Consider the following 24,692-nt stretch of genomic DNA (forward strand, 5'->3'; position numbering starts at 1 on the left):
AACAGACTTGAGGGGCTGAATGGGCCTCCTGTTCCTGTGTAACAGGCTCGAGGGGCTGAATGGGCCTCCTGTTCCTGTGTAACAGGCTCGATGGGCTGAATGGGCCTCCTCCTGTTCCTGTGTAACAGACTTGAGGGGCTGAATGGGCCTCCTGTTCCTGTGTAACAGGCTCGAGGGGCTGAATGGGCCTCCTCCTGTTCCTGTGTAACAGGCTCGAGGGGCTGAATGGGCCTCCTGTTCCTGTGTAACAGGCTCGAGGGGCTGAATGGGCCTCCTCCTGTTCCTGTGTAACAGGCTCGAGGGGCTGAATGGACCTCCTCCTGTTCCTGTGTAACAGGCTCGAGAGGCTGAATGGGCCTCCTGTTCCTGTGTAACAGGCTCGAGGGGCTGAATGGGCCTCCTCCTGTTCCTGTGTAACAGGCTCGAGGGGCTGAATGGGCCTCCTGTTCCTGTGTAACAGGCTTGAGGGGCTGAATGGGCCTCCTGTTCCTGTGTAACAGGCTCGAGGGGCTGAATGGGCCTCCTCCTGTTCCTGTGTAACAGGCTCGAGGGGCTGAATGGGCCTCCTGTTCCTGTGTAACAGGCTCGATGGGCTGAATGGGCCTCCTGTTCCTGTGTAACAGACTTGAGGGGCTGAATGGGCCTCCTGTTCCTGTGTAACAGGCTCGAGGGGCTGAATGGGCCTCCTGTTCCTGTGTAACATGCTCGATGGGCTGAATGGGCCTCCTCCTGTTCCTGTGTAACAGACTTGAGGGGCTGAATGGGCCTCCTGTTCCTGTGTAACAGGCTCGAGGGGCTGAATGGGCCTCCTCCTGTTCCTGTGTAACAGGCTCGAGGGGCTGAATGGGCCTCCTGTTCCTGTGTAACAGGCTCGAGGGGCTGAATGGGCCTCCTCCTGTTCCTGTGTAACAGGCTCGAGGGGCTGAATGGACCTCCTCCTGTTCCTGTGTAACAGGCTCGAGAGGCTGAATGGGCCTCCTGTTCCTGTGTAACAGGCTCGAGGGGCTGAATGGGCCTCCTCCTGTTCCTGTGTAACAGGCTCGAGGGGCTGAATGGGCCTCCTGTTCCTGTGTAACAGGCTTGAGGGGCTGAATGGGCCTCCTCCTGTTCCTGTGTAACAGGCTCGAGGGGCTGAATGGGCCTCCTCCTGTTCCTGTGTAACAGGCTCGAGGGGCTGAATGGGCCTCCTCCTGTTCCTGTGTAACAGGCTCGAGGGGCTGAATGGGCCTCCTGTTCCTGTGTAACAGGCTCGAGGGGCTGAATGGGCCTCCTCCTGTTCCTGTGTAACAGGCTCGAGGGGCTGAATGGGCCTCCTCCTGTTCCTGTGTAACAGGCTCGAGGGGCTGAATGGGCCTCCTCCTGTTCCTGTGTAACAGGCTCGAGGGGTTGAATGGGCCTCCTCCTGTTCCTGTGTAACAGGCTCGAGAGGCTGAATGGACCTCCTCCTGTTCCTGTGTAACAGGCTCGAGGGGCTGAATGGGCCTCCTCCTGTTCCTGTGTAACAGGCTCGAGGGGCTGAATGGGCCTCCTGTTCCTGTGTAACAGGCTCGAGGGGCTGAATGGGCCTCCTCCTGTTCCCTGTGTAACAGGCTCGAGGGGCTGAATGGGCCTCCTCCTGTTCCTGTGTAACAGGCTCGAGGGGATGAATGGGCCTCCTGTTCCTGTGTAACAGGCTCGAGGGGCTGAATGGGCCGCCTCCTGTTCCTGTGTAACAGGCTCGAGGGGCTGAATGGGCCTCCTGTTCCTGTGTAACAGGCTCGAGGGGCTGAATGGGCCTCCTCCTGTTCCTGTGTAACAGGCTCGAGGGGCTAAATGAGAAATTCTGTAGATTCTAGAACAGTTCCTGCAGATTGGAAACTAGTTGAGAAAACGGGTGACGACAGACCAGTTAACCTGACATCAGTCACAGAGAAAATGCTCGACTATATTATTAAGGATGTGGTTAAGGGGCACTGAGAAAATAGGTTTGAACTGTGTCAACACTGATTTGGGAAAGGGAAATTATGCTTGACATTTGTTGAGGTTTTTGAGGATGTAACTAGTAGAGTGGACAAGGGAGAACCAGTAGATGTGATATATTTAGACTTTCAAAAGGCTTTTGACAAGGTCCCACACAAGAGATTGGTGTGCAAAATTAAAGCACATGGTATTGGGGGTAATGTACTGACGGGGATCGAGAACTGGTTGTCAGACAGGAAGCAGAGAGTCGGGATAAATGGGTCCTTTTCAGAACGGCAGGCAGTGACTAGTGGGGTGCCGCAGGGATCAGTGCTGGGACCCCAGCTATTTACAATATACATTAATGATTTAGACGAAGGAATTGAGTGTAATCTCTCCCAAGTTTGCAGATGACACTAAGCTGGGTGGCGGTGTGAGCTGTGAGGAGGATGCTAAGAGGCTGCAGGGTGACTTGGACAGGTTAGGTGAGTGGGGCAAATGCATGGCAGATGCAGTATAATGTGGATAAATGTGAGGTTATCCACTTTGGTGGTAAAAACAGGAAGGCAGAATATTATCTGAATGGTGACAGATTAGGAAAGGGGGGAGGTGCAACGAGACCTGGGTGTCATGGGACATCAGTCATTGAAAGTTGGCCATGCAGGTACAGCAGGCGGTGAAGAAGGCAAATGGCATGTTGGCCTTCATAGCGAGAGGATTTGAGTTTCGGAGCAGGGAGATCTTGCTGTGCCTTAGATGGGTCTTACTGTCACAGATAGATAGATTTTTAACCAATAAGGGAATTAAGGGTTACGGCCAGATCAGCCGTGATCTCGTTGAATGGCAGAGCAGGCTCGAGGGGCTCGATGGCCTCCTCCTGTTCCTCGTTCTTATGTTCTTATGTTGTACAGGGCCTTGGTGAGACCACACCTGGAATATTGTGTTCAGTTTTGGTCTCCTAATCTGAGGAAGGACATTCTTGCTATTGAGGGAGTGCAGCGAAGGTTCACCAGACTGATTCCCGGGATGTTGGCCTTTATTGCAAAGGGGGATGGAGTATAAAAGCAGGGAAGTCTTGCTCCAGTTACACAGGGTATCGGTGAGGCCACACCTGGAGTACTGCGTGCACAGTTTTGCTCTCCGTATTTACCAAAGGACGCACTTTGCTTTGGAGGCAGTTCAGAGAAGGTTCACTCGGTCGATTCCGGGGGATGAGGGGGTTGACTTATGAGGAAAGGTTGAGGAGGTTGGGCCTCTACTCATTGGAGTTCAGGAGAATGAGAGGTGATCTTATGGAAACGTATCAGATTATGAGGGGGGGGGCTCGACAAGGTGGATGCAGAGAGGATGTTCCCACTGATGGGGGAGACTAGAACTAGGGGGCATGGTCTTAGAATAAGGGGCCGCCCATTTAAAACTGAGATGAGGAGGAATTTCTTCTCGTAAATCTGTGGAACTCGCTGCCTCAGAGAGCTGTGGAAGCCGGGACATTGAATATATTTAAGGCAGAGATAGACAGTTCCTTAACCGATAAGGGGGGCGGGCAGGGAAGTGGAGCTGGGTCCATGATCGGGATCAGGCCACGATGGTATTAAATGGCGGAGCAGGGCTCGAGGGGCCGAATGGCCGACTCCTGCTCCTGTTATTGGCCTATGGTGTCGATGGCGGCCATCTTGTGCCCTTCTGCCCCGGCGATGATATGCCCGAGCCCGTTCTTGAGCACCTCGGAACGTTGTACACCACAACGAGGCCTTCTCACTCACCACCCTCGCTAACTCTCTCTCTCCCGTTTCTCTCCTCCGCAGGTCTCCGAGATCGGGCGCGCGCCCCCGGTTTCACCCCCCCCCCCCCCCGAGGGCCCTCGAAGGGGGTCGGCCATGTCCGAGGCGGAGAGTTTCGACAGCTTTCTGTCGGAGGGGCTGGAGGATGGGGTCTCCGGCCTGGCCCTGTGCGACGAGCTGGTCTCGGGCCTGGCCGGGGCCCTGTACGCGGAGCTGGAGCGCCTGCTGGGGGCCCACGGCGAGGGGGCGGTGGCCGGCCTCATGCCCCTGGCCGTCACGGCCCTGGAGACCCTGGAGGGGGTGTGCGCCGAGAGCCGCGAGAGGGGCGCCCAGGCCGAGAGGGCGCGCGAGGAGAGCGAGAGGCTGCTGGCCCACTTCGAGCGGGAGAGGGCGCAACGCAAGAGGACCGAGGAGGTGAGGGGCGCTCGGCGTGGGGGGTGGGGTGGGGGGGGGGGGGGGGGGCGAGGAATTGTCCGACAAAAAATGGCCGATGCAAAATGGCCGACACATGGCTAAAGCAAAATGGCCGACACATGGCCAAGGCAAAATGGCCGACACATGGCCAAGGCAAAATGGCCGACACATGGCCAAGGCAAAATGGCCGCCACATGGCCAAGGCAAAATGGCCGCCACATGGCCAAGGCAAAATGGCCGACACATGGCCAAGGCAAAATGGCCGACACATGGCCAAGGCAAAATGGCCGACACAAAAGGTGGCGGCTTATAAAATGGCCGAAAAGCTAAAGAAAGACTTGCATTTATATAGCGCCTTTCACGACCACAAGATGTCTCAGGGGGAAATGCCTTCACCCAGAGGGGGGGGTGGGTGGGGGTCTGGGGCAGGGTCTGGGACGGAACTCACGGCCTGAAAGGGCGTTCGAGGCAGAAACCCTCACCGCAGCAGGCAGTGCACCTTTGAAGCGCCGTACGCTACGGGGCGAGGGGAGCGAGAGCGGGGAAAGTGGTCGTCCGCCGCGAGCCGGACATGATGGCCCCCTCTGTTCCTCTGCACTTCTCGGTGTCTGACCAGTTAATGTGTGTTCCCTCGCCTTGTTGGCCCTCCCCAGATGCATTACCTCACACTTCTGGTCAAGAGTGGGGGCGGGGCGGGGGTGGTTTGGAGGGGGCAGCGGGGTGGGGGGGGGGGGAGAGAGAGTTGGGGCGTGAGGAGCTACAGGGCACATCTCCACTTGACAGCCAGAACTTTCCCTCTGGTGTTCGGTTTCGCACTGCTCTTTGAATTATTGATCGATTATTCCCTCGCTCGAAACTGCGACTAGAATAGGAAACTGACGGGAGAGCGAGCGTTGTCGTTGTAGGCTTCCTCCCACAGCTGAATAGCCGCCCTACCTCTCCCACAGCTGTGTCGGGGTACAGCTCCAAATGGGGATCTGCGGCATATTTGCATATGAAAGGTGAGGGGGAGAGTGGGATTAGACTGGGTGGGATATTAAAGGGAGGGGGGAGAGTGGGATTAGACTGGGTGGGATATTAAAGGGAGGGGGAGAGTGGGATTAGACTGGGTGGGATATTAAAGGGGGGGAGAGTGGGATTAGACTGGGGGAGGTGGGATATTAAAGGGGGGGAGAGTGGGATTAGACTGGGTGGGATATTAAAGGGGGGAGAGTGGGATTAGACTGGGTGGGATATTAAAGGGGGGGGGAGAGTGGGATTAGACTGGGTGGGATATTAAAGGGAGGGGGAGAGTGGGATTAGACTGGGTGGGATATTAAAGGGAGGGGGAGAGTGGGATTAGACTGGGTGGGATATTAAAGGGAAGGGGAGAGTGAGATTAGACTGGGTGGGATATTAAAGGGAGGGGGAGAGTGGGATTAGACTGGATGGGATATTAAAGGGGGAGAGTGGGATTAGACTGGGTGGGATATTAAAGGGAGGGGGGAGAGTGGGATTAGACTGGGTGGGATATTAAAGGGGGGAGAGTGGGATTAGACTGGGTGGGATATTAAAGGGAGGGGGGAGAGTGAGAATAGACTGGGTGGGATATTAAAGGGGGGAGAGTGGGATTAGACTGGGTGGGATATTAAAGGGAGGGGGAGAGTGGGATTAGACTGGGTGGGATATTAAAGGGAGGGGGAGAGTGGGATTAGACTGGGTGGGATATTAAAGGGAGGGGGGAGAGTGGGATTAGACTGGGTGGGATATTAAAGGGAGGGGGAGAGTGGGATTAGACTGGGTGGGATATTAAAGGGAGGGGGAGAGTGGGATTATACTGGGTGGGATATTAAAGGGAGGGGGAGAGTGGGATTAGACTGGGTGGGATATTAAAGGGAGGGGGAGAGTGGGATTAGACTGGGTGGGATATTAAAGGGAGGAGAGTGAGATTAGACTGGGTGGGATATTAAAGGCGGGGGAGCTTCTAGAGTTAATCCCGTTCACCAATCACACCAGCCTTAAAAAATCTGGCCTGCTGGCAAAGTACAGCTTGAACGTCAATGGTCGGTTAAGCCCAGAATAGACGAGAAAGAGGAACTGGGGAGTTTTTTTTAAAGGGGTCACTGCGTCGAGTATTTGTGTATCAAAGTTACGAGCAGAGTGGGGGAAGGGCAGACCCTAAAGTTAGACAGGAACAGGCCGAAGACATTCAGCCCCTCGAGCCTGCTACGCAGGAACTTAGCTCTGTATCTAACCCCCTGTACCTGCCCTGGGAGTGTTTGATGGGACAGTGTAGAGGGAGCTTTACTCTGTATCTAACCCCCTGTACATGCCCTGGGAGTGTTTGATGGGACAGTGTAGAGGGAGCTTTACTCTGTATCTAACCCCCTGTACCTGCTCTGGGAGTGTTTGATGGGACAGTGTAGAGGGAGCTTTACTCTGTATCTAACCCCCTGTACCTGCCCTGGGAGTGTTTGATGGGACAGTGTAGAGGGAGCTTTACTCTGTATCGAACCCCCTGGACCTGCCCTGGGAGGGTTTGATGGGACAGTGTAGAGGGAGCTTTATTCTGTATCTAACCCCCTGTACCTGCCCTGGGAGTGTTTGATGGGACAGTGTAGAGCGAGCTTTACTCTGCATCTAACCCGTGCTGTACCTGCCCTGGGAGTGTTTGATGGGACAGTGTAGAGGGAGCTTTACTCTGTATCTAACCCCCTGTACCTGCCCTGGGAGTGTTTGATGGGACAGTGTAGAGGGAGCTTTACTCTGTATCTAACCCCCTGTACCTGCCCTGGGAGTGTTTGATGGGACAGTGTAGAGGGAGCTTTACTCTGTATCTAACCCCCTGTACGAGCCCTGGGAGTGTTTGATGGGACAGTGTAGAGGGAGCTTTACTCTGTATCTAACCCCCTGTACCTGCTTTGGGAGTGTTTGATGGGACAGTGTAGAGGGAGCATTACTCTGTATCTAACCCCGTGCTGTATTTTCACCGCTAGAAGCTCCTGGAACTCGAGGACTCGGTGGAACAAGAACGCAAGACGCACAAATCGCGATTGGAGCTGTCTGCTTCACAGACCAGGCAGATGGAACTCAAAGCCAAGAGCTACTTGGATATGAGTGAGTGGAGAGACAGCGATCGTATTGGTGATTGTGGGGTGCGTTGTGAGTGCCAGTACTGAGGGAGTGCCGTACTGCGCTGTCGGAGGGGCAGTACTGAGGGAGTGCCGTACTGCGCTGTCGGAGGGGCAGTACTGAGGGAGTGCCGTACTGTCGGAGGGGCAGTACTGAGGGAGTGCCGTACTGTGCTGTCGGAGGGGCAGTACTGAGGGAGTGCCGTACTGCGCTGTCGGAGGGGCAGTACTGAGGGAGTGCCGTACTGTCGGAGGGGCAGTACTGAGGGAGTGCCGTACTGTCGGAGGGGCAGTACTGAGGGAGCACCGTACTGCGCTGTCGGAGGGGCAGTACTGAGGGAGTGCCGTACTGTGCTGTCGGAGGGGCAGTACTGAGGGAGTGCCGTACTGCGCTGTCGGAGGGGCAGTACTGAGGGAGTGCCGTACTGTCGGAGGGGCAGTACTAAGGGAGTGCCGTACTGCGATGTCAGAGAATTGTATCTCGCACATTCCTTGTGATATACTAGTTCTAGTCTCCCCCATCAGTGGGAACATCCTCTCTGCATCCACCTTGTCGAGCCCCCCTCATAATCTGATACGTTTCGATAAGATCACCTCTCATTCTTCTGAACTCCAATGAGTAGAGGCCCAACCTCCTCAACCTTTCCTCATAAGTCAACCCCCTCATCCCCGGAATCGACCGAGTGAACCTTCTCTGAACTGCCTCCAAAGCAAATACATCCTTTCGTAAATACGGAGAGCAAAACTGTGCACGCAGTACTCCAGGTGTGGCCTCACCAATACCCTGTGTAACTGGAGCAAGACTTCCCTGCTTTTATACTCCATCACCCTTTGCAATAAAGGCCAAGATACCATTGGCCCTTCCTGATCACTTGCTGTACCTGCGTACTAACCTTTTGTGTTTCATGTACAAGTAACCCCCAGGTCCCGCTGTACTGCCGCACTTTGTAATCTTTCTCCATTTAAATAATAACTTGCTCTGTGATTTTTTTTCTGCCAAACTGCCTGACCTCTCACTTTCCCACATTATACTCCATCGGACAAATTTTTGCCCACTCACTGAGCCTGTCTGTGTCCTTTTTGCAGATTTTGTGTGTCCTCCTCACACATTGCTTTTCCTCCCATCTTTGTATCGTCAGCAAACTTGGCTACGTTACACTCGGTCCCTTCTTCCAAGTCGTTAATATAGATTGTAAATAGCTGGGGCCCCAGCACTGATCGCTGCGGCACCCCACTAGTTACTGATTGCCAACCCGAGAATGAACCATTTATCCCCACTCTCTGTTCTCTGTTAGTTAGCCAATCCTCTATCCATGCTAATATATTACCCCCCAACCCCGCGAACTTTTATCTTGTGCAGTAAATAGCTGGGGCCCCAGCACTGATCCCTGGGGCACCCCACTAGTTACTGATTGCCAACCCGAGAATGAACCATTTATCCGGACTCTCTGTTTTCTGTTAGTTAGCCAATCCTCTATCCGTGCTAATATATTACCCCACAACCCCGCGAACTTTTATCTGGTGCAGTAACCTTGCGCCTTGTCAAATGCCTTCTGGAAACCCAAATACGTGACGTCAACTGGTTCCCCCTTTATCCGCCCTGTTTGTTATAAACTCAAAGAACTCCAGCAAATGTGTCACATTTGAAGGGTTATAACCTTCTCCTTCTCCTCCTCCTCCTCCCCCTCCCTCTGCAGCCTTTCAACTTGAGGAGGAAAAGAGTTCTCTGGAGAAGGATCACAAAAGGCTCTTGCAAAAGTACAACATGGTAAGTGTGGGACTGGGCAGGTGGGCAGAGCAGTGGCCAATGCAGTTCAATGCGGAGAAGTGTGAGGTAACGCATTTGGGGAGGGGCTAACGAGGCGAGGGAATACACATTCAATGGTCGGACTCTGAGGTGTAGAGGAACACAGGGACTTCGGAGGGCAGGTCCACAGATCCCTGAAGGGAGCAGGCGAGGTGGATAAGGTGGTTAAGAAGACACACGGAACACTTGCCTCTATTCTCCGAGGCGGAGAATACAAGAGCAGGGAGGTTACGCTCGAACTGCATGCAACACTGGTCAGGCCACAGCTGGAGTACTGCGTGTACAGTTCTGGTCACCACATTACAGGAAGGATGTGATTGCACTGGAGAGGGTACAGAGGAGATTTACCAGGATGTTGCACTGGAGAGGGTGCAGAGGAGATTTACCAGGATGTTGCACTGGAGAGGGTACAGAGGAGATTTACCAGGATGTTGCACTGGAGAGGGTACAGAGGAGATTTACCAGGATGTTGCACTGGAGAGGGTACAGAGGAGATTTACCAGGATGTTGCACTGGAGAGGGTACAGAGGAGATTTACCAGGATGTTGCACTAGAGAGGGTACAGAGGAGATTTACCAGGATGTTGCACTGGAGAGGGTACAGAGGAGATTTACCAGGATGTTGCACTGGAGAGGGTGCAGAGGAGATTTACCAGGATGTTGCACTGGAGAGGGTACAGAGGAGATTTACCAGGATGTTGCACTGGAGAGGGTACAGAGGAGATTTACCAGGATGTTGCACTGGAGAGGGTGCAGAGGAGGTTTACCAGGATGTTGCACTAGAGAGGGTACAGAGGAGATTTACCAGGATGTTGCACTGGAGAGGGTACAGAGGCGATTTACCAGGATGTTGCACTGGAGAGGGTACAGAGGAGATTTACCAGGATGTTGCACTGGAGAGGGTGCAGAGGAGGTTTACCAGGATGTTGCACTAGAGAGGGTACAGAGGAGATTTACCAGAATGTTGCACTGGAGAGGGTGCAGAGGAGATTTACCAGGATGTTGCACTGGAGAGGGTACAGAGGAGATTTTCCAGGATGTTGCACTGGACATGGGTGCAGAGGAGATTTACCAGGATGTTGCACTGGAGAGGGTACAGAAGAGATTTACCAGGATGTTGCACTAGAGAGGGTACAGAGGAGATTTACCAGGATGTTGCACTGGAGAGGGTACAGAGGAGATTTTCCAGGATGTTGCACTGGACATGGGTGCAGAGAACACTGGTTCATCATCATCATCATAGGCAGTCCCTCGGAACCGAGGAAGACTCGTTCCCACTCTAACACGAGTTCTCGGGTGGCTGAACAGTCCAATACGGGAACCACAGACCCTGTCACAGGGTGGGACAGATAGACGTTGAGGGAAGGGGAGGGTGGGACAGATAGACGTTGAGGGAAGGGGAGGGTGGGACAGATAGACGTTGAGGGAAAGGGGAGGGTGGGACAGATAGACGTTGAGGGAAAGGGGAGGGTGGGACAGATAGACGTTGAGGGAAGGGGAGGGTGGGACAGATAGACGTTGAGGGAAGGGGAGGGTGGGACAGATAGACGTTGAGGGAAAGGGGAGGGTGGGACAGATAGACTTTGAGGGAAAGGGGAGGGTGGGACAGATAGACGTTGAGGGAAAGGGGAGGGTGGGACCGGTTTGCCGCACGCTCCTTCCGCTGCCTTGCGCTTGCTTTCTGCGTGCTCGCAATTGGCGACGAGACTCGAGGTGCTCAGCGCCCTCCCGGATGCACTTCCTCCACTCGGGGGCGGACTGGTCTTTGGGCCCAGGGACTCCCAAGTGTCGGTGGGGGATGTTGCACTTTATCAGGGGGAGGGGTGTGTCCCTTGTAATGTTCCCTCTGCCCCACCTTGGGGGCTCGCTTGCCCGTGAAGGAGTTCCGAGTAGAGCGCTCGCTTTGGGGAGTCTGGTGTCTGGGGGGGACATGCGGACAATGTGGCCCTGCCCAGCGGAGCTGGTCGAGTGTGTGGTCAGTGCTTGGATGCTGGGGATGTCGGGCCTGGTCGAGGACGCTAACGTTGGTGCGTCTGTCCTCCCGGGGGATTTGCGGGATCTCGCGGAGACAGCGTCGGTGGTATTTCTCCAGCGACTCGAGGTGTCTGCTGTACACGGTCCGTGTCTCTGAGCCATACAGGAGGGCGGGTATCACTACAGCCCTGTAGACCATGAGCTGGGGGTGAGGTACCTACTGTACACGGTCCGTGTCTCTGAGCCATACAGGAGGGCGGGTATCACTACAGCCCTGTAGACCATGAGCTGGGGGTGAGATACCTACTGTACACGGTCCGTGTCTCTGAGCCATACAGGAGGGCGGGTATCACTACAGCCCTGTAGACCATGAGCTGGGTGGTGGGTTTGAGGGGCCTAGTCTTCGAACATTCCGGCTTTGGAGGCAGTTCAGAGAAGGTTCACTCGGTCGATTCCGGGGATGAGGGGGTTGACTTATGAGGAAAGGTTGAGGAGGTTGGGCCTCTACTCATTGGAGTTCAGAAGAATGAGAGGTGATCTTATCGAAACGTATCAGATTATGAGGGGGGCTCGACAAGGTGGATGCAGAGAGGATGTTCCCACTGATGGGGGAGACTAGAACTAGGGGGCATGGTCTTAGAATAAGGGGCCGCCCATTTAAAACTGAGATGAGGAGGAATTTCTTCTCTCAGAGGGTTGTAAATCTGTGGAACTCGCTGCCTCAGAGAGCTGTGGAAGCCGGGACATTGAATATATTTAAGACAGAGATAGACAGTTTCTTAACCGATAAGGGGGCGGGCAGGGAAGTGGAGCTGGGTCCATGATCGGATCAGGCCACGATGGTATTAAATGGCGGAGCAGGGCTCGAGGGGCCGAATGGCCGACTCCTGCTCCGATTTCTTACATTCTTATGTAGTCGAGGCATAGAATACAAGAGCAGGGAGGTTATGCCCGAACTGTATACAACACTGGTTAGGCCACAGCTGGAGTACTGCGTGTACAGCTCTGGTCACCGCATTACAGGAAAGATTGGGACCATTCAGCCCCTTGAGCTTGTTTCCCCATTGGCTGATCTCTGACCCAACACCATCGACCGTGACATCGCCCGTCTCCGCCCCCTGCCACAGCTCTTCTGCTGCTGAAGCCCTCATCCGTGCCTCTCTCCCCTCCAGACTTGACCGTTCCAACGCACTCCTGGCCGGCCTCCCACGTTCTACCCGCCGTAAACTAGAGGTGATCCAAAACTCGGCTGTCCCCATGTCCTAACTCTCTCACAGTCCCACTCACCCATCACCCCCTGAGCTCACTGCCCCGTGTCCTAACTCACACCCAGTCCCGCTCACCCATCACCCCCTGTGCTCACTGACCCCGTGTCCTAACTCACACCCAGTCCCACTCACCCATCACCCCCTGTGCTCACTGACCCCGTGTCCTAACTCACACCCAGTCCCACTCACCCATCACCCCCTGTGCTCACTGACCCCGTGTCCTAACTCACACCCAGTCCCACTCACCCATCACCCGCTGTGCTCACTGACCCCGTGTCCTAACTCACACCCAGTCCCACTCACCCATCACCCCCTGTGCTCACTGCCCCGTGTCCTAACTCACACCCAGTCCCGCTCACCCATCACCCCCTGTGCTCACTGACCCCGTGTCCTAACTCACACCCAGTCCCACTCACCCATCACCCCCTGTGCTCACTGACCCTGTGTCCTAACTCATCCATCACCCCCTGTGCTCACGGCGCCGTGTCCTAACTCTCACCCAATCCCACTCACCCATCACCCCCTGTGCTCGCTGAATGACATTGGCTTCCGGTTAAGCAACGCCTCGATTTCAAAATTCTCCCTCCTTGTTTACAAATCCCTTCCTCGCCCCCCCCTCCCTATCTCTTTAACCTCCTCCAGCCCCTACAATTCTCATCCTCCCGTTCAAATCCCTCCCTCGCCCCCGTCCCTATCTCTGTAACCTCCTCCAGCCCCTACAATTCTCATTCTCCCGTTCAAATCCCTCCCTCGCCCCCCTCCCTATCTCTGTAATCTCCTCCAGCCCCACAACCGCCCCGAGATGTCTGCGCTCCTCCAATTTTGCCCTTTTGAGCATCCGTGATTATAATCGCTGCACTGTTGGTGGCTATGCCTTCTGTTGCCTGTACAGTGGGAGACAATGGGAAGGTGGTTGGGTCCATTGGGATTGTGTACGGTGGGAGTGAATGGGAAGGGAATAGGGTCCATTGGGATTATGTACAGTGGGAGTGAATGGGAAGGGGTTTGAGTCCATTGGGATTGTGTACAGTGGGAGTGAATGGGAAGGGGTTTGGGTCCATTGGGATTGTGTACGGTGGGAGTGAATGGGAAGGGAATAGGGTCCATTGGGATTGTGTACAGTGGGAGTGAATGGGAAGGGGGTTGGGTCCATTGGGATTGTGTACGGTGGGAGTGAATGGGAAGGGGTTTGGGTCCATTGGGATTGTGTACGGTGGGAGTGAATGGGAAGGGGTTTGGGTCCATTGGGATTGTGTACGGTGGGAGTGAATGGGAAGGGGGTTGGGTCCATTGGGATTGTGTACGGTGGGAGTGAATAGGAAGGGAATAGGGTCCATTGGGATTGTGTACGCTGGGAGTGAATGGGAAGGGGCTTGGGTCCATTGGGATTGAGTACGGTGGGAGTGAATGGGAAGGGAATAGGGTCCATTGGAATTGTGTACAGTGGGAATGAATGGGAAGGGAATAGGGTCCATTGGGATTGTGTACGGTGGGAGTGAATGGGAAGAGGTTTGGGTCCATTGGGATTGTGTACGGTGGGAGTGAATGGGAAGGGGTTTGGGTCCATTGGGATTGTATACGTTGGGAGTGAATGGGAAGGGGTTTGGGTCCATTGGGATTGTATATGGTGGGAGTGAATGGGAGGGGGTTTGGGTCCATTGGAATTGTTTACGGTGGGAGTGAATGGGAAGGGGTTTGGGTCCATTGGGATTGTGTACGGTGGGAGTGAAGGGGTTTGGGTCCATTGGGATTGTGTACGGTGGGAGTGAATGGGATGGGGCTTGGGTCCATTGGGATTGTGTACGGTGGGAGTGAATGGGAAGGGGCTTGGGTCCATTGGGATTGTGTACAGTGGGAGTGAATGGGAAGGGGTATGGGTCCATTGGGATTGTGTACAGTGGGAGTGAATGGGAAGGGGTTTGGGTCCATTGGGATTGTGTACAGTGGGAATGAATGGGAAGGGGACAGGGTCCATTGGGATTGTGTACAGTGGGAGTGAATGGGAAGGGAATAGGGTCCATTGGGATTGTGTACAGTGGGAGTGAATGGGAAGGGGTTTGGGTCCATTGGGATTGTGTACGGTGGGAGTGAATGGGAAGGGGTTTGGGTCCATTGGGATTGTGTACGGTGGGAGTGAATGGGAAGGGGGTTGGGTCCATTGGGATTGTGTACGGTGGGAGTGAATAGGAAGGGAATAGGGTCCATTGGGATTGTGTACGCTGGGAGTGAATGGGAAGGGGTTTGGGTCCATTGGGATTGAGTACGGTGGGAGTGAATGGGAAAGGAATAGGGTCCATTGGAATTGTGTACAGTGGGAATGAATGGGAAGGGAATAGGGTCCATTGGGATTGTGTACGGTGGGAGTGAATGGGAATGGGTTTGGGTCCATTGGGATTGTGTACAGTGGGAGTGAATGGGAAGGGGTTTGGGTCCATTGGGATTGTGTACAGTGGGAATGAATGGGAAGGGAACAGGGTCCATTGGGATTGTGTACAGTGGGAGTGAATGGGAAGGGAATAGGGTCCATTGGGATTGTGTACAGTGGGAGTGAATGGGAAGGGGTTTGGGTCCATTGGGATTGTGTACGGTGGGAGTGAATGGGAAGGGGTTTGGGTCCATTGGGATTGTGTACGGTGGGAGTGAATGGGAAGGGGGTTGGGTCCATTGGGATTGTGTACGGTGGGAGTGAATAGGAAGGGAATAGGGTCCATTGGGATTGTGTACGCTGGGAGTGAATGGGAAGGGGTTTGGGTCCATTGGGATTGAGTACGGTGGGAGTGAATGGGAAGGGAATAGGGTCCATTGGAATTGTGTACAGTGGGAATGAATGGGAAGGGAATAGGGTCCATTGGGATTGTGTACGGTGGGAGTGAATGGGAATGGGTTTGGGTCCATTGGGATTGTGTACGGTGGGAGTGAATGGGAAGGGGTTTGGGTCCATTGGGATTGTGTACGTTGGGAGTGAATGCGAAGGGGTTTGGGTCCATTGGGATTGTGTACGGTGGAAGTGAATGGGAGGGGGTTTGGGTCCATTGGGATTGTGTACGGTGGGAGTGAATGGGAAGGGGTTTGGGTCCATTGGGATTGTGTACAGTTGGGGAGATCTCATTATTGCCAGGGCAACTTTTGGTCTCGATGGGAGACGGTCGCACTCTGGCTCTGTCACTACCCTTGTTATGTTTTACAGATCTTGCGAAGTCTGAAGGATCTGCAAATGCAGTACAAACTTCAGCTGGCCGATTGTGCAAAGCATTCTGGTTCATCCACCCCACGAGAAAACAGGTCGGTCCAAGATTGTCTCTTTGTGTATTGTCCTCTATGCTGCAGTACAGCGGGACCTGGGGGTTCCTTGTACATGAAACACAAAAGGTTAGTACGCAGGTACAGCAAGTGATCAGGAAGGGCCAATGGTATCTTGGCCTTTATTGCAAAGGGGGATGGAGTATAAAAGCAGGGAAGTCTTGCTCCAGTTACACAGGGTATTGGCGAGGCCACACCTGGAGTACTGCGTGCACAGTTTTGCTCTCCGTATTTACGAAAGGACACACTTTGCTTTGGAGGCAGTTCAGAGAAGGTTCACTCGGTCGATTCCGGGGATGAGGGGGTTTGACTTTTGAGGAAAGGTTGAGGAGGTTGGGCCTCTGCTCATTGGAGTTCAGAAGAATGAGAGGTGATCTTATCGAAACGTATCAGATTATGAGGGGCGTTCGACATCATCATCATCATCATCGCCAGTCCCTCGGAACGGAGGAAGACTTGCTCCCACTCTAACACGAGTTCTCGGGTGGCTGAACAGTCCAATACGAGAGTCACAGTCCCTGTCACAGGGTGGGACAGATAGACGTTGAGGGAAGGGGAGGGTGGGACAGATAGACATTGAGGGAAGGGGGAGGGTGGGACAGATAGACGTTGAGGGAAGGGGAGGGTGGGACAGATAGACGTTGAGGGAAGGGGAGGGTGGGACAGATAGACGTTGAGGGAAGGGGAGGGTGGGACAGATGGACGTTGAGGGAAGGGGAGGGTGGGACAGATGGACGTTGAGGGAAGGGGAGGGTGGGACAGATGGACGTTGAGGGAAGGGGAGGGTGGGACAGATAGACGTTGAGGGAAGGGGAGGGTGGGACAGATAGACGTTGAGGGAAGGGGGAGGCTGGGACAGAGAGACGTTGAGGGAAGGGGAGGGTGGGACTGGTTTGCCGCACGCTCCTTCCGCTGCCTTGCGCTTGCTTTCTGTGTGCTCGCAATTGGCGACGAGACTCGAGGTGCTCAGCGCCCTCCCGGATGCACTTCCTCCACTCGGGGGCGGGACTGGTCTTTGGGCCAGGGACTCCCAGGTGTCGGTGAGGGATGTTGCACTTTATCAGGGGAGGGGTGTGTGTCCCTTGTAACGTTCCCTCTGCCCACCTTGGGGCTCGCTTGCCCGTGAAGGAGTTCCGAGTAGAGCGCTCGCTTTGGGGAGTCTGGTGTCTGGGGCGGGGGGACGTGCGGACAATGTGGCCCTGCCCAGCGGAGCTGGTCGAGTGTGTGGTCAGTGCTTGGATGCTGGGGATGTCGGGCCTGGTCGAGGACGCTAACGTTGGTGCGTCTGTCCTCCCGGGGGATTTGCAGGATCTCGCGGAGACAGCGTCGATGGTATTTCTCCAGCGACTCGAGGTGTCTACTGTACACGGTCCGTGTCGCTGAGCCATACAGGAGGGCGGGTATCACTACAGCCCTGTAGACCATGAGCTGGGGGTGAGATACCTACTGTACACGGTCCGTGTCTCTGAGCCATACAGGAGGGTGGGTATCACTACAGTCCTGTAGACCATGAGCTGGGGGTGAGGTGTCTACTGTACATGGTCCGTGTCTCTGGATCGTATTAAATGGCGGAGCAGGGCTCGAGGGGCCGAATGGCCGACTCCTGCTCCTAATTCTTATGTTCTTATGTACGATCACAGCTGATCCGATCATGGACCCAGCTCCACTTCCCTGCCCGCCCCCTTATTGGTTAAGGAACTGTCTATCTCTGCCTTAAATATATTCAATGTCCCGGCTTCCACAGCTCTCTGAGGCAGCGAGTTCCACAGATTTACAACCCTCTGAGAGAAGAAATTCCTCCTCATCTCAGTTTTAAATGGGCGGCCCCTTATTCTAAGACCATGCCCCCTAGTTCCAGTCTCCCCCATCAGTGGGAACATCCTCTCTGCATCCACCTTGTCGAGCCCCCCCTCATAACCTGATACGTTTCCATAAGATCACCTCTCATTCTTCTGAACTCCAATGAGTAGAGGCCCAACCTGCTCAACCTTTCCTCATAAGTCAACCCCCTCATCCCCGGAATCGACCGAGTGAACCTTCTCTGAACTGCCTCCAAAGCAAAGTGTGTCCTTTGGTAAATACGGAGAGCAAAACTGTGCACGCAGTACTCCAGGTGTGGCCTCACCAATACCCTGTGTAACTGGGGCAAGACTTCCCTGCTTTTATACTCCATCCCCCTTTGCAATAAAGGCCAAGATACCATTGGCCCTTCCTGATCACTTGCTGTACCTGCGTACTAACCTTTTGTGTTTCATGTACAAGTAACCCCCAGGTCCCGCTGTACTGCCGCACTTTGTAATCTTTCTCCGTTTAAATAATAACTTGCTCTGTGATTTAAGATTATGAGGGGGGGGCTCGACAAGGTGGATGCAGAGAGGATGTTCCCACTGATGGGGGAGACTGGAACTAGGGGGCATGGTCTTAGAATAAGGGGCCGCCCATTTAAAACTGAGATGAGGAGGAATTTCTTCTCTCGGAGGGTTGTAAATCTGTGGAACTCGCTGCCTCAGAGAGCTGTGGAAGCCGGGACATTGAATATATTTAAGACAGAGATAGACAGTTTCTTAACCGATAAGGGGGCGGGCAGGGAAGTGGAGCTGGGTCCATGATCGGATCAGGCCACGGTCGTATTAAATGGCGGAGCAGGGCTCGAGGGGCTGAATGGCCCACTCCTGCTTTTGAGGTTCTTAACCATGACACCTGCTTTCCATCCAGCAGGAAAAAGCGGGCGTTTTCAACTGAATTTGCCGAAGGTTCATCGAGCTTCACGAGTGACCGTGATCAGGGATACCCAGATACTTACTCTGCAGTAAGTCACGTTTACGGTAACTGATATTTACGGGGGTGGGCGGAGGTTGGTCTCTTGCGTTGTCTGGTGCTCGCTCGCTCGTCCCTGAGGGGCCTTGCATTGCGATATCTCCATTCATCACCTCCGGTTCCTGCACAAAATAAAAGTTCCTGGGATTGGCAATCAGCAACTAGTGGGGTGCCGCAGGGATCAGTGCTGGGGCCCCAGCTATTTACAATCGATATTAACGACTTGGAGGAAGGGACCGAGTGTAACGTGGTGATCTTATCGAAAGGTATCAGATTATGAGGGGGGCTCGACAAGGTGGATGCAGGGAGGATGTTCCCACTGATGGGGGAGACTAGTCACAGCCAATCAAACGGCTTTCAAAGTGTGGTCACTCTTGTAATCTAGGAAGCAGGGCGGCCACTTTGTGCACAGCAAGCTCCCACAAACATTTGGGGTGCTTGCCTCTATTAGCCGAGGCGTCGAATACAAGAGCAGGGAGGTTGTGCTCGAGCTGTCTGCAACACTGGTTCGGCCACACAGCTGGAGTACTGCGTGTACAGTTCTGGTCACCGCATTACAGGAAAGATGTGATTGCACTGGAGAGGGTACAGAGGAGTTTTACCAGGATGTTGCACCGGAGAGGGTACAGAGGAGATTTACCAGGATGTTGCACTGGAGAGGGTACAGAGGAGATTTACCAGGATGTTGCACTGGAGGGGGTACAGAGGATATTTACCAGGATGTTGCACTAGAGAGGGTGCACAGTAGATTTACCAGGATGTTACACTGGAGAGAATACAGAGGAGATTTACCAGAATGTTGCACTGGAGAGGGTACAGAGGAGATTTACCAGAATGTTACACTGGAGAGGATGCAGAGGAGATTTACCAGGATGTTGCACTGGAGAGGGTACAGAGGAGATTTACCAGGATGTTGCACTGGAGAGGGTACAGAGGAGATTTACCAGGATGTTGCACTGGAGAGGGTACAGAGGAGATTTACCTGGATGTTGCACTGGAGAGGGTACAGAGGAGATTTACCAGGATGTTGCACTGGAGAGGGTACAGAGGAGATTTACCAGGATGTTGCACTGGAGAGGGTACAGAGGAGATTTACCAGGATGTTGCACTGGAGAGGGTACAGAGGAGATTTATCAGGATATCCCTCCGACAGTGCGGCGCCGTTGGGAGGGATGATGATTTCAGTGTGATGAGGCGAAATGAGAATATTTTCATTGTATGTGTCTGTCTCTTCCCCCCCCCCCACCGCCCCCCCCTCCCTCCCATCTCCGTCTCTCCTCCCCTCTCTCCCTCTTCCCGTCTCTCCAGTCCTGATGTTGTCCCCCTCTCTTCCTCTAGTCTGATGAGCCGGTCACACCATCTGCCGCCAACGCCGTGGTGCCTCACCCGGTGGAAGAGCCACCCAGCCAAGGGCAGGGAAACGAGGAGCCCTTGGCGATCTCAGTCCAGGAGCTGGAGACCAGTGGTGAGTGAAGAACTGAACCGTCCAGAGTCAAACAGGGCCAGGATATTTGACTGTGGTGTGCTTTGCGGTGGATCCAATCCTGCTCTCGCCCAGGGGGTGTGGTGGTCTCTCCTGTACATCCCAGCGGCACATCTTTGATCTGTGTCAACTAGTCCAGAACCTCCAACCCTCAATGGACCCAAACTCCTTCCCATTCACTCCCATTGTCCACAATCCTAATGGACCCAAACGCCTTCCCATTCACTCCCATTGTACACAATCCCAATGGACCCAAACCTCTTCCCATTCACTCCCACTGTACACAATCCCAATGGACCCAGACCCCTTCCCATTCACTCCCACTGTACACAATCCCAATGGACTCAAACCCCTTCCCATTCACTCCCCCCGTACGCAATCCCAATGGATCCAAACCCCTTCCCATTCACTCCCACCCTACACAATCCCAATGGACTCAAACCCCTTCCTATTCACTCCCACCATACACAATCCCAATTGACCCAAACCCCTTCCCATTCACTCCCACTGTACACAATCCCAATGAACTCAAACCCCTTCTCATTCACTCCCACTGTACACAATCCCAATGGACTCAAATCCCTTCCCATTCACTCCCACTGTACACAATCCCAATGGACTCAAACCCCTTCCCATTCACTCCCCCTGTACACAATCACAATGGATCCAAACCGCTTCCCATTCACTCCCACCGTACACAATCCCAATGGACCCAGACACCTTCCCATTCACCCCCACTGTACACAATCCCAATGGACTCAAACCCCTTCCTATTCACTCCCACTGTACACAATCCCAATGAACTCAAACCCCTTCCCATTCACTCCCACTGTACACAATCCCAATGGACTCGAACCCCTTCCCATTCACTCCCACCGTACACAATCCCAATGGACTCAAACCCCTTCCCATTAAGCCCCTCCAGTTAGACCACACTTGGAGCACCGTGCACAGTTCTGGGTCTCCATATCCCTGGGTTAGACCACACTGGGAGCTCCGTGCACAGTCCTGGTCTCCATATCCCTGGGTTAGACCACACTGGGAGCTCCGTGCACAGTCCTGGTCTCCATATCCCTGGGTTAGACCACACTGGGAGCTCCGTGCACAGTTCTGGTCTCCATATACCTCGGTTAGACCACACTGGGAGCACCGTGCACAGTTCTGCTCTCCATATCCCTGGGTTAGACCACACGGGGAGCTCCGTGCACAGTTCTGGTCTCCATATCCCCTGGGTTAGACCACACGGGGAGCTCCGTGCACAGTTCTGGTCTCCATATCCCCTGGGTTAGATCACACTGGGAGCACTGTGCACAGTTCTGGTCTCCATATACCTGGGTTAGACCACACTGGGAGCTCCGTGCACAGTTCTGGTCTCCATATTCCCTGGGTTAGACCACACTGGGAGCTCCGTGCACAGTTCTGGTCTCCATATTCCCTGGGTTAGACCACACTGGGAGCTCCGTGCACAGTTCTGGTCTCCATATCCCTGGGTTAGACCACACTGGGAGCTCCGTGCACATTTCTGGTCTCCATATCCCTGGGTTAGACCACACTGGGAGCTCCGTGCACAGTTCTGGTCTCCATATCCCTGGGTTAGACCACACTGGGAGCACCGTGCACAGTTCTGGTCTCCATATTCTAAAAACGATATCGAGGCACTGGAGAGGGCGCAGAGAAGATTTACAAGGACGATAACAGAAACGCGAAGGTGCACATATCAGGAAAGGAGAAACAGACCGGGTCTGTCTTCTGTCGAACAGAGAAGGCGGAGAGGGGGATCTAATTGTGGTCTTTAAGACGATGAAGGGGTCCGATCGGGTAAACGCAGAGAAGATGTTTCCTCTTGTGGGGGAAACCAGAACTCGGGGGGACCATCAATATCAGACAGTCACTATTCAATCCAATGGGTAATTCGGGAGAAACTTCTTTACCCAGAGAGGGGTCAGAATGTGGAACTCGTTGCCACAGGGAGGGTTTGGGGGCGAATTGTATCGACGCATTTAAGGGGAGGCTGGACAAGCCGATGAGGGAGAGTCGAGGGATCAGTGATGGGGCCCCAACTATTTACTGCATAAGATAAGAGTTCACGGGGTTGGGGGTAATATATTAGCACGGATAGAGGATTGGCTAACTGACAGAGAACAGAGAGTGGGGATAAATGGTTAATTCTCGGGTTGGCAACCAGTAACTAGTGGGGTGCGGCAGGGATCAGTGATGGGGCCCCAACTATTTACAATCTATATTAACGACTTGGAAGAAGGGACTGAGTGTAACGTAGCCAACAAAAGAGGGTTATGCCGATAGATTTAGATGGGGATTTAGATTGGTTGGGGCTGAACGGGCTGTTTCTGTGCTGTATATATGATAACGTTCCAAGTAACTGTCTCTTTGTGTGATTCTTTGGGCTTCAATGACGTGAAAACCTAGAAACATAGAAAATAGGTGCAGGAGCAGGCCATTGGGTCCTTCGAGCCTGCCCCACCATTCAATATGATCATGGCTGAACATGCAACTTCAGTACCCCACTCCTGCCTTCTCTCCATACCCCCCTGATCCCTTTAGCCGGAAGGGCCACATCTAACTCCCTTTTGAATATATCCAACGAACTGGCCCCCAACAACTTTCTGTGGTAGAGAATTCCACAGGTTCACAATTCTCTGGGTGAAGAAGTTTCTCCTCATCTCGGTCCTAAATGGCTTACCCCTTATCCTTAGACTGTGTGAGCCCCTGGTTCTGGACTTCCCCAACATTGGGAACATTCTTCCCGCATCTAAACCTGTCCCGTCCCGTCAGAATTTTATACGCTTCTATGAGATCCCCCTCTCATCCTTCTAAACTCCAGTGAATATAAGCCCAGTCGATCCAGTCTTTCTTCATATGTCAGTCCTGCCATCCCGGGAATCAGTCTGGTGAACCTTCGCTGCACTCCCTCAATAGCAAGAATGTCCTTCCTCAGATTAGGAGACCAAAACTGTGCACAATATTCCAGGTGTGGCCTCACCAAGGCCCTGTACAACTGCAGTAAGACCTCCCTGCTCCTATACTCAAATCCTCTCGCTATGAAGGCCAACATGCCATTTGCCGCCTTCACCGCCTGCTGTACCTGCATGGCCAACTTTCAATGACTGATGTCCCATGACACCCAGGTCTCGTTGCACCTCCCCTTTTCCTAATCTGTCACCATTCAGATAATATTCTGCCTTCCTGTTTTTGCCAACCAAAGTGGATAACCTCACATTTATCCACATTATACTGCATCTGCCATGCATTTGCCCCACTCACCTAACCTGTCCAAGTCACCCTGCAGCCTCTTAGCATCCTCCTCACAGCTCACACCGCCACCCAGCTTAGTGTCATCTGCAAACTTGGAGATATTACATTCAATTCCTTCGTCTAAATCATTAATGTATATTGTAAATAGCTGTAGATTGAGTGTAACGTAGACAAGTTTGCTGACGATACAAAGATGGGAGGAAAAGCAATGTGTGAGGAGGACACACAAAATCTGCAAAAGGACACAGACAGGCTCAGTGAGTGGGCAAAAATTTGTCCGATGGAGTATAATGTGGGAAAGTGTGAGGTCAGGCAGTTTGGCAGAAAAAAATCACAGAGCAAGTTATTATTTAAATGGAGAAAGATTACAAAGTGCGGCAGTACAGCGGGACCTGGGGGTTACTTGTACATGAAACACAAAAGGTTAGTACGCAGGTACAGCAAGTGATCAGGAAGGGCCAATGGTATCTTGGCCTTTATTGCAAAAGGGGATGGAGTATAAAAGCAGGGAAGTCTTGCTCCAGTTACACAGGGTATCGGTGAGGCCACACCTGGAGTACTGCGTGCACAGTTTTGCTCTCCGTATTTACCAAAGGACACACTTTGCTTTGGAGGCAGTTCAGAGAAGGTTCACTCGGTCGATTCCGGGGATGAGGGGGTTGACTTATGAGGAAAGGTTGAGGAGGTTGGGCCTCTACTCATTGGAGTTCAGAAGAATGAGAGGTGATCTTATCGAAACGTATCAGATTATGAGGGGGGGCTCGACAAGGTGGATGCAGAGAGGATGTTCCCACTGATGGGGGAGACTAGAACTAGGGGGCATGGTCTTAGAATAAGGGGCCGCCCATTTAAAACTGAGATGAGGAGGAATTTCTTCTCTCAGAGGGTTGTAAATCTGTGGAACTCGCTGCCTCAGAGAGCTGTGGAAGCCGGGACATTGAATATATTTAAGGCAGAGATAGACAGTTCCTTAACCGATAAGGGGGCGGGCAGGGAAGTGGAGCTGGGTCCATGATCGGATCAGGCCACGATCGTATTAAATGGCGGAGCAGGGCTCGAGGGGCCGAATGGCCGACTCCTGCTCCTGTTTCTGATGTTCTTATTTTAAGTTCTTTCACAGATCAGCCACAGGCACGATCGGTAATTGGCCCGGCTCTCTCTCCCAACCCCCTCCCACTCACGACAGAAACTCTTGCACTCTTTTCCCAGGAACTACTCCAGATAAACTGTCCGATATTGAAGGCATAATTCTGTCCACCCCAGAACTGCAACCGTGCCGGCAATGCCCAGTGACCAGGTGAGTGAACGAGAGAAATATCAGTCCAAGGCGATCATCGCCCCTCAACCCATTCACTCCCACCGTACACAATCCCAATGGACCCAAACCCCTTCCCATTCACTCCCACCGTACACAATCCCAATGGACCCAAACCCCTTCCCATTCACTCCCACCGTACACAATCCCAATGGACCCAAACCCCTTCCCGTTCACTCCCACCGTACACAATCCCAATGGACCCAAACCCCT

At 53.5% G+C, this 24,692-nt stretch overlaps 1 protein-coding gene across 1 annotated transcript in view; it reads left to right on the top strand.

The window, feature by feature from the left end:
- Positions 1-3,749: 3,749 nt before the first annotated feature.
- LOC139245304 (C-Jun-amino-terminal kinase-interacting protein 4-like) overlaps positions 3,750-24,692 on the top strand; it is a gene marked incomplete at its 3' end in the record, with an annotated part of 23,585 nt that continues 2,642 nt past the window's right edge. Inside the window, exons 1-7 of the mRNA XM_070871149.1 lie at positions 3,750-4,133; positions 7,109-7,229; positions 8,941-9,011; positions 15,479-15,573; positions 18,310-18,400; positions 19,747-19,873; positions 24,374-24,461. Of these exons, the coding sequence (XP_070727250.1) occupies positions 3,816-4,133; positions 7,109-7,229; positions 8,941-9,011; positions 15,479-15,573; positions 18,310-18,400; positions 19,747-19,873; positions 24,374-24,461 (911 nt within the window). The remainder of the gene's footprint in view (positions 4,134-7,108; positions 7,230-8,940; positions 9,012-15,478; positions 15,574-18,309; positions 18,401-19,746; positions 19,874-24,373; positions 24,462-24,692) is intronic.

The sequence above is a fragment of the Pristiophorus japonicus genome, unplaced genomic scaffold (genome assembly GCF_044704955.1).
Source record: "Pristiophorus japonicus isolate sPriJap1 unplaced genomic scaffold, sPriJap1.hap1 HAP1_SCAFFOLD_2164, whole genome shotgun sequence".
Lineage (NCBI taxonomy): Eukaryota > Metazoa > Chordata > Chondrichthyes > Pristiophoridae > Pristiophorus > Pristiophorus japonicus.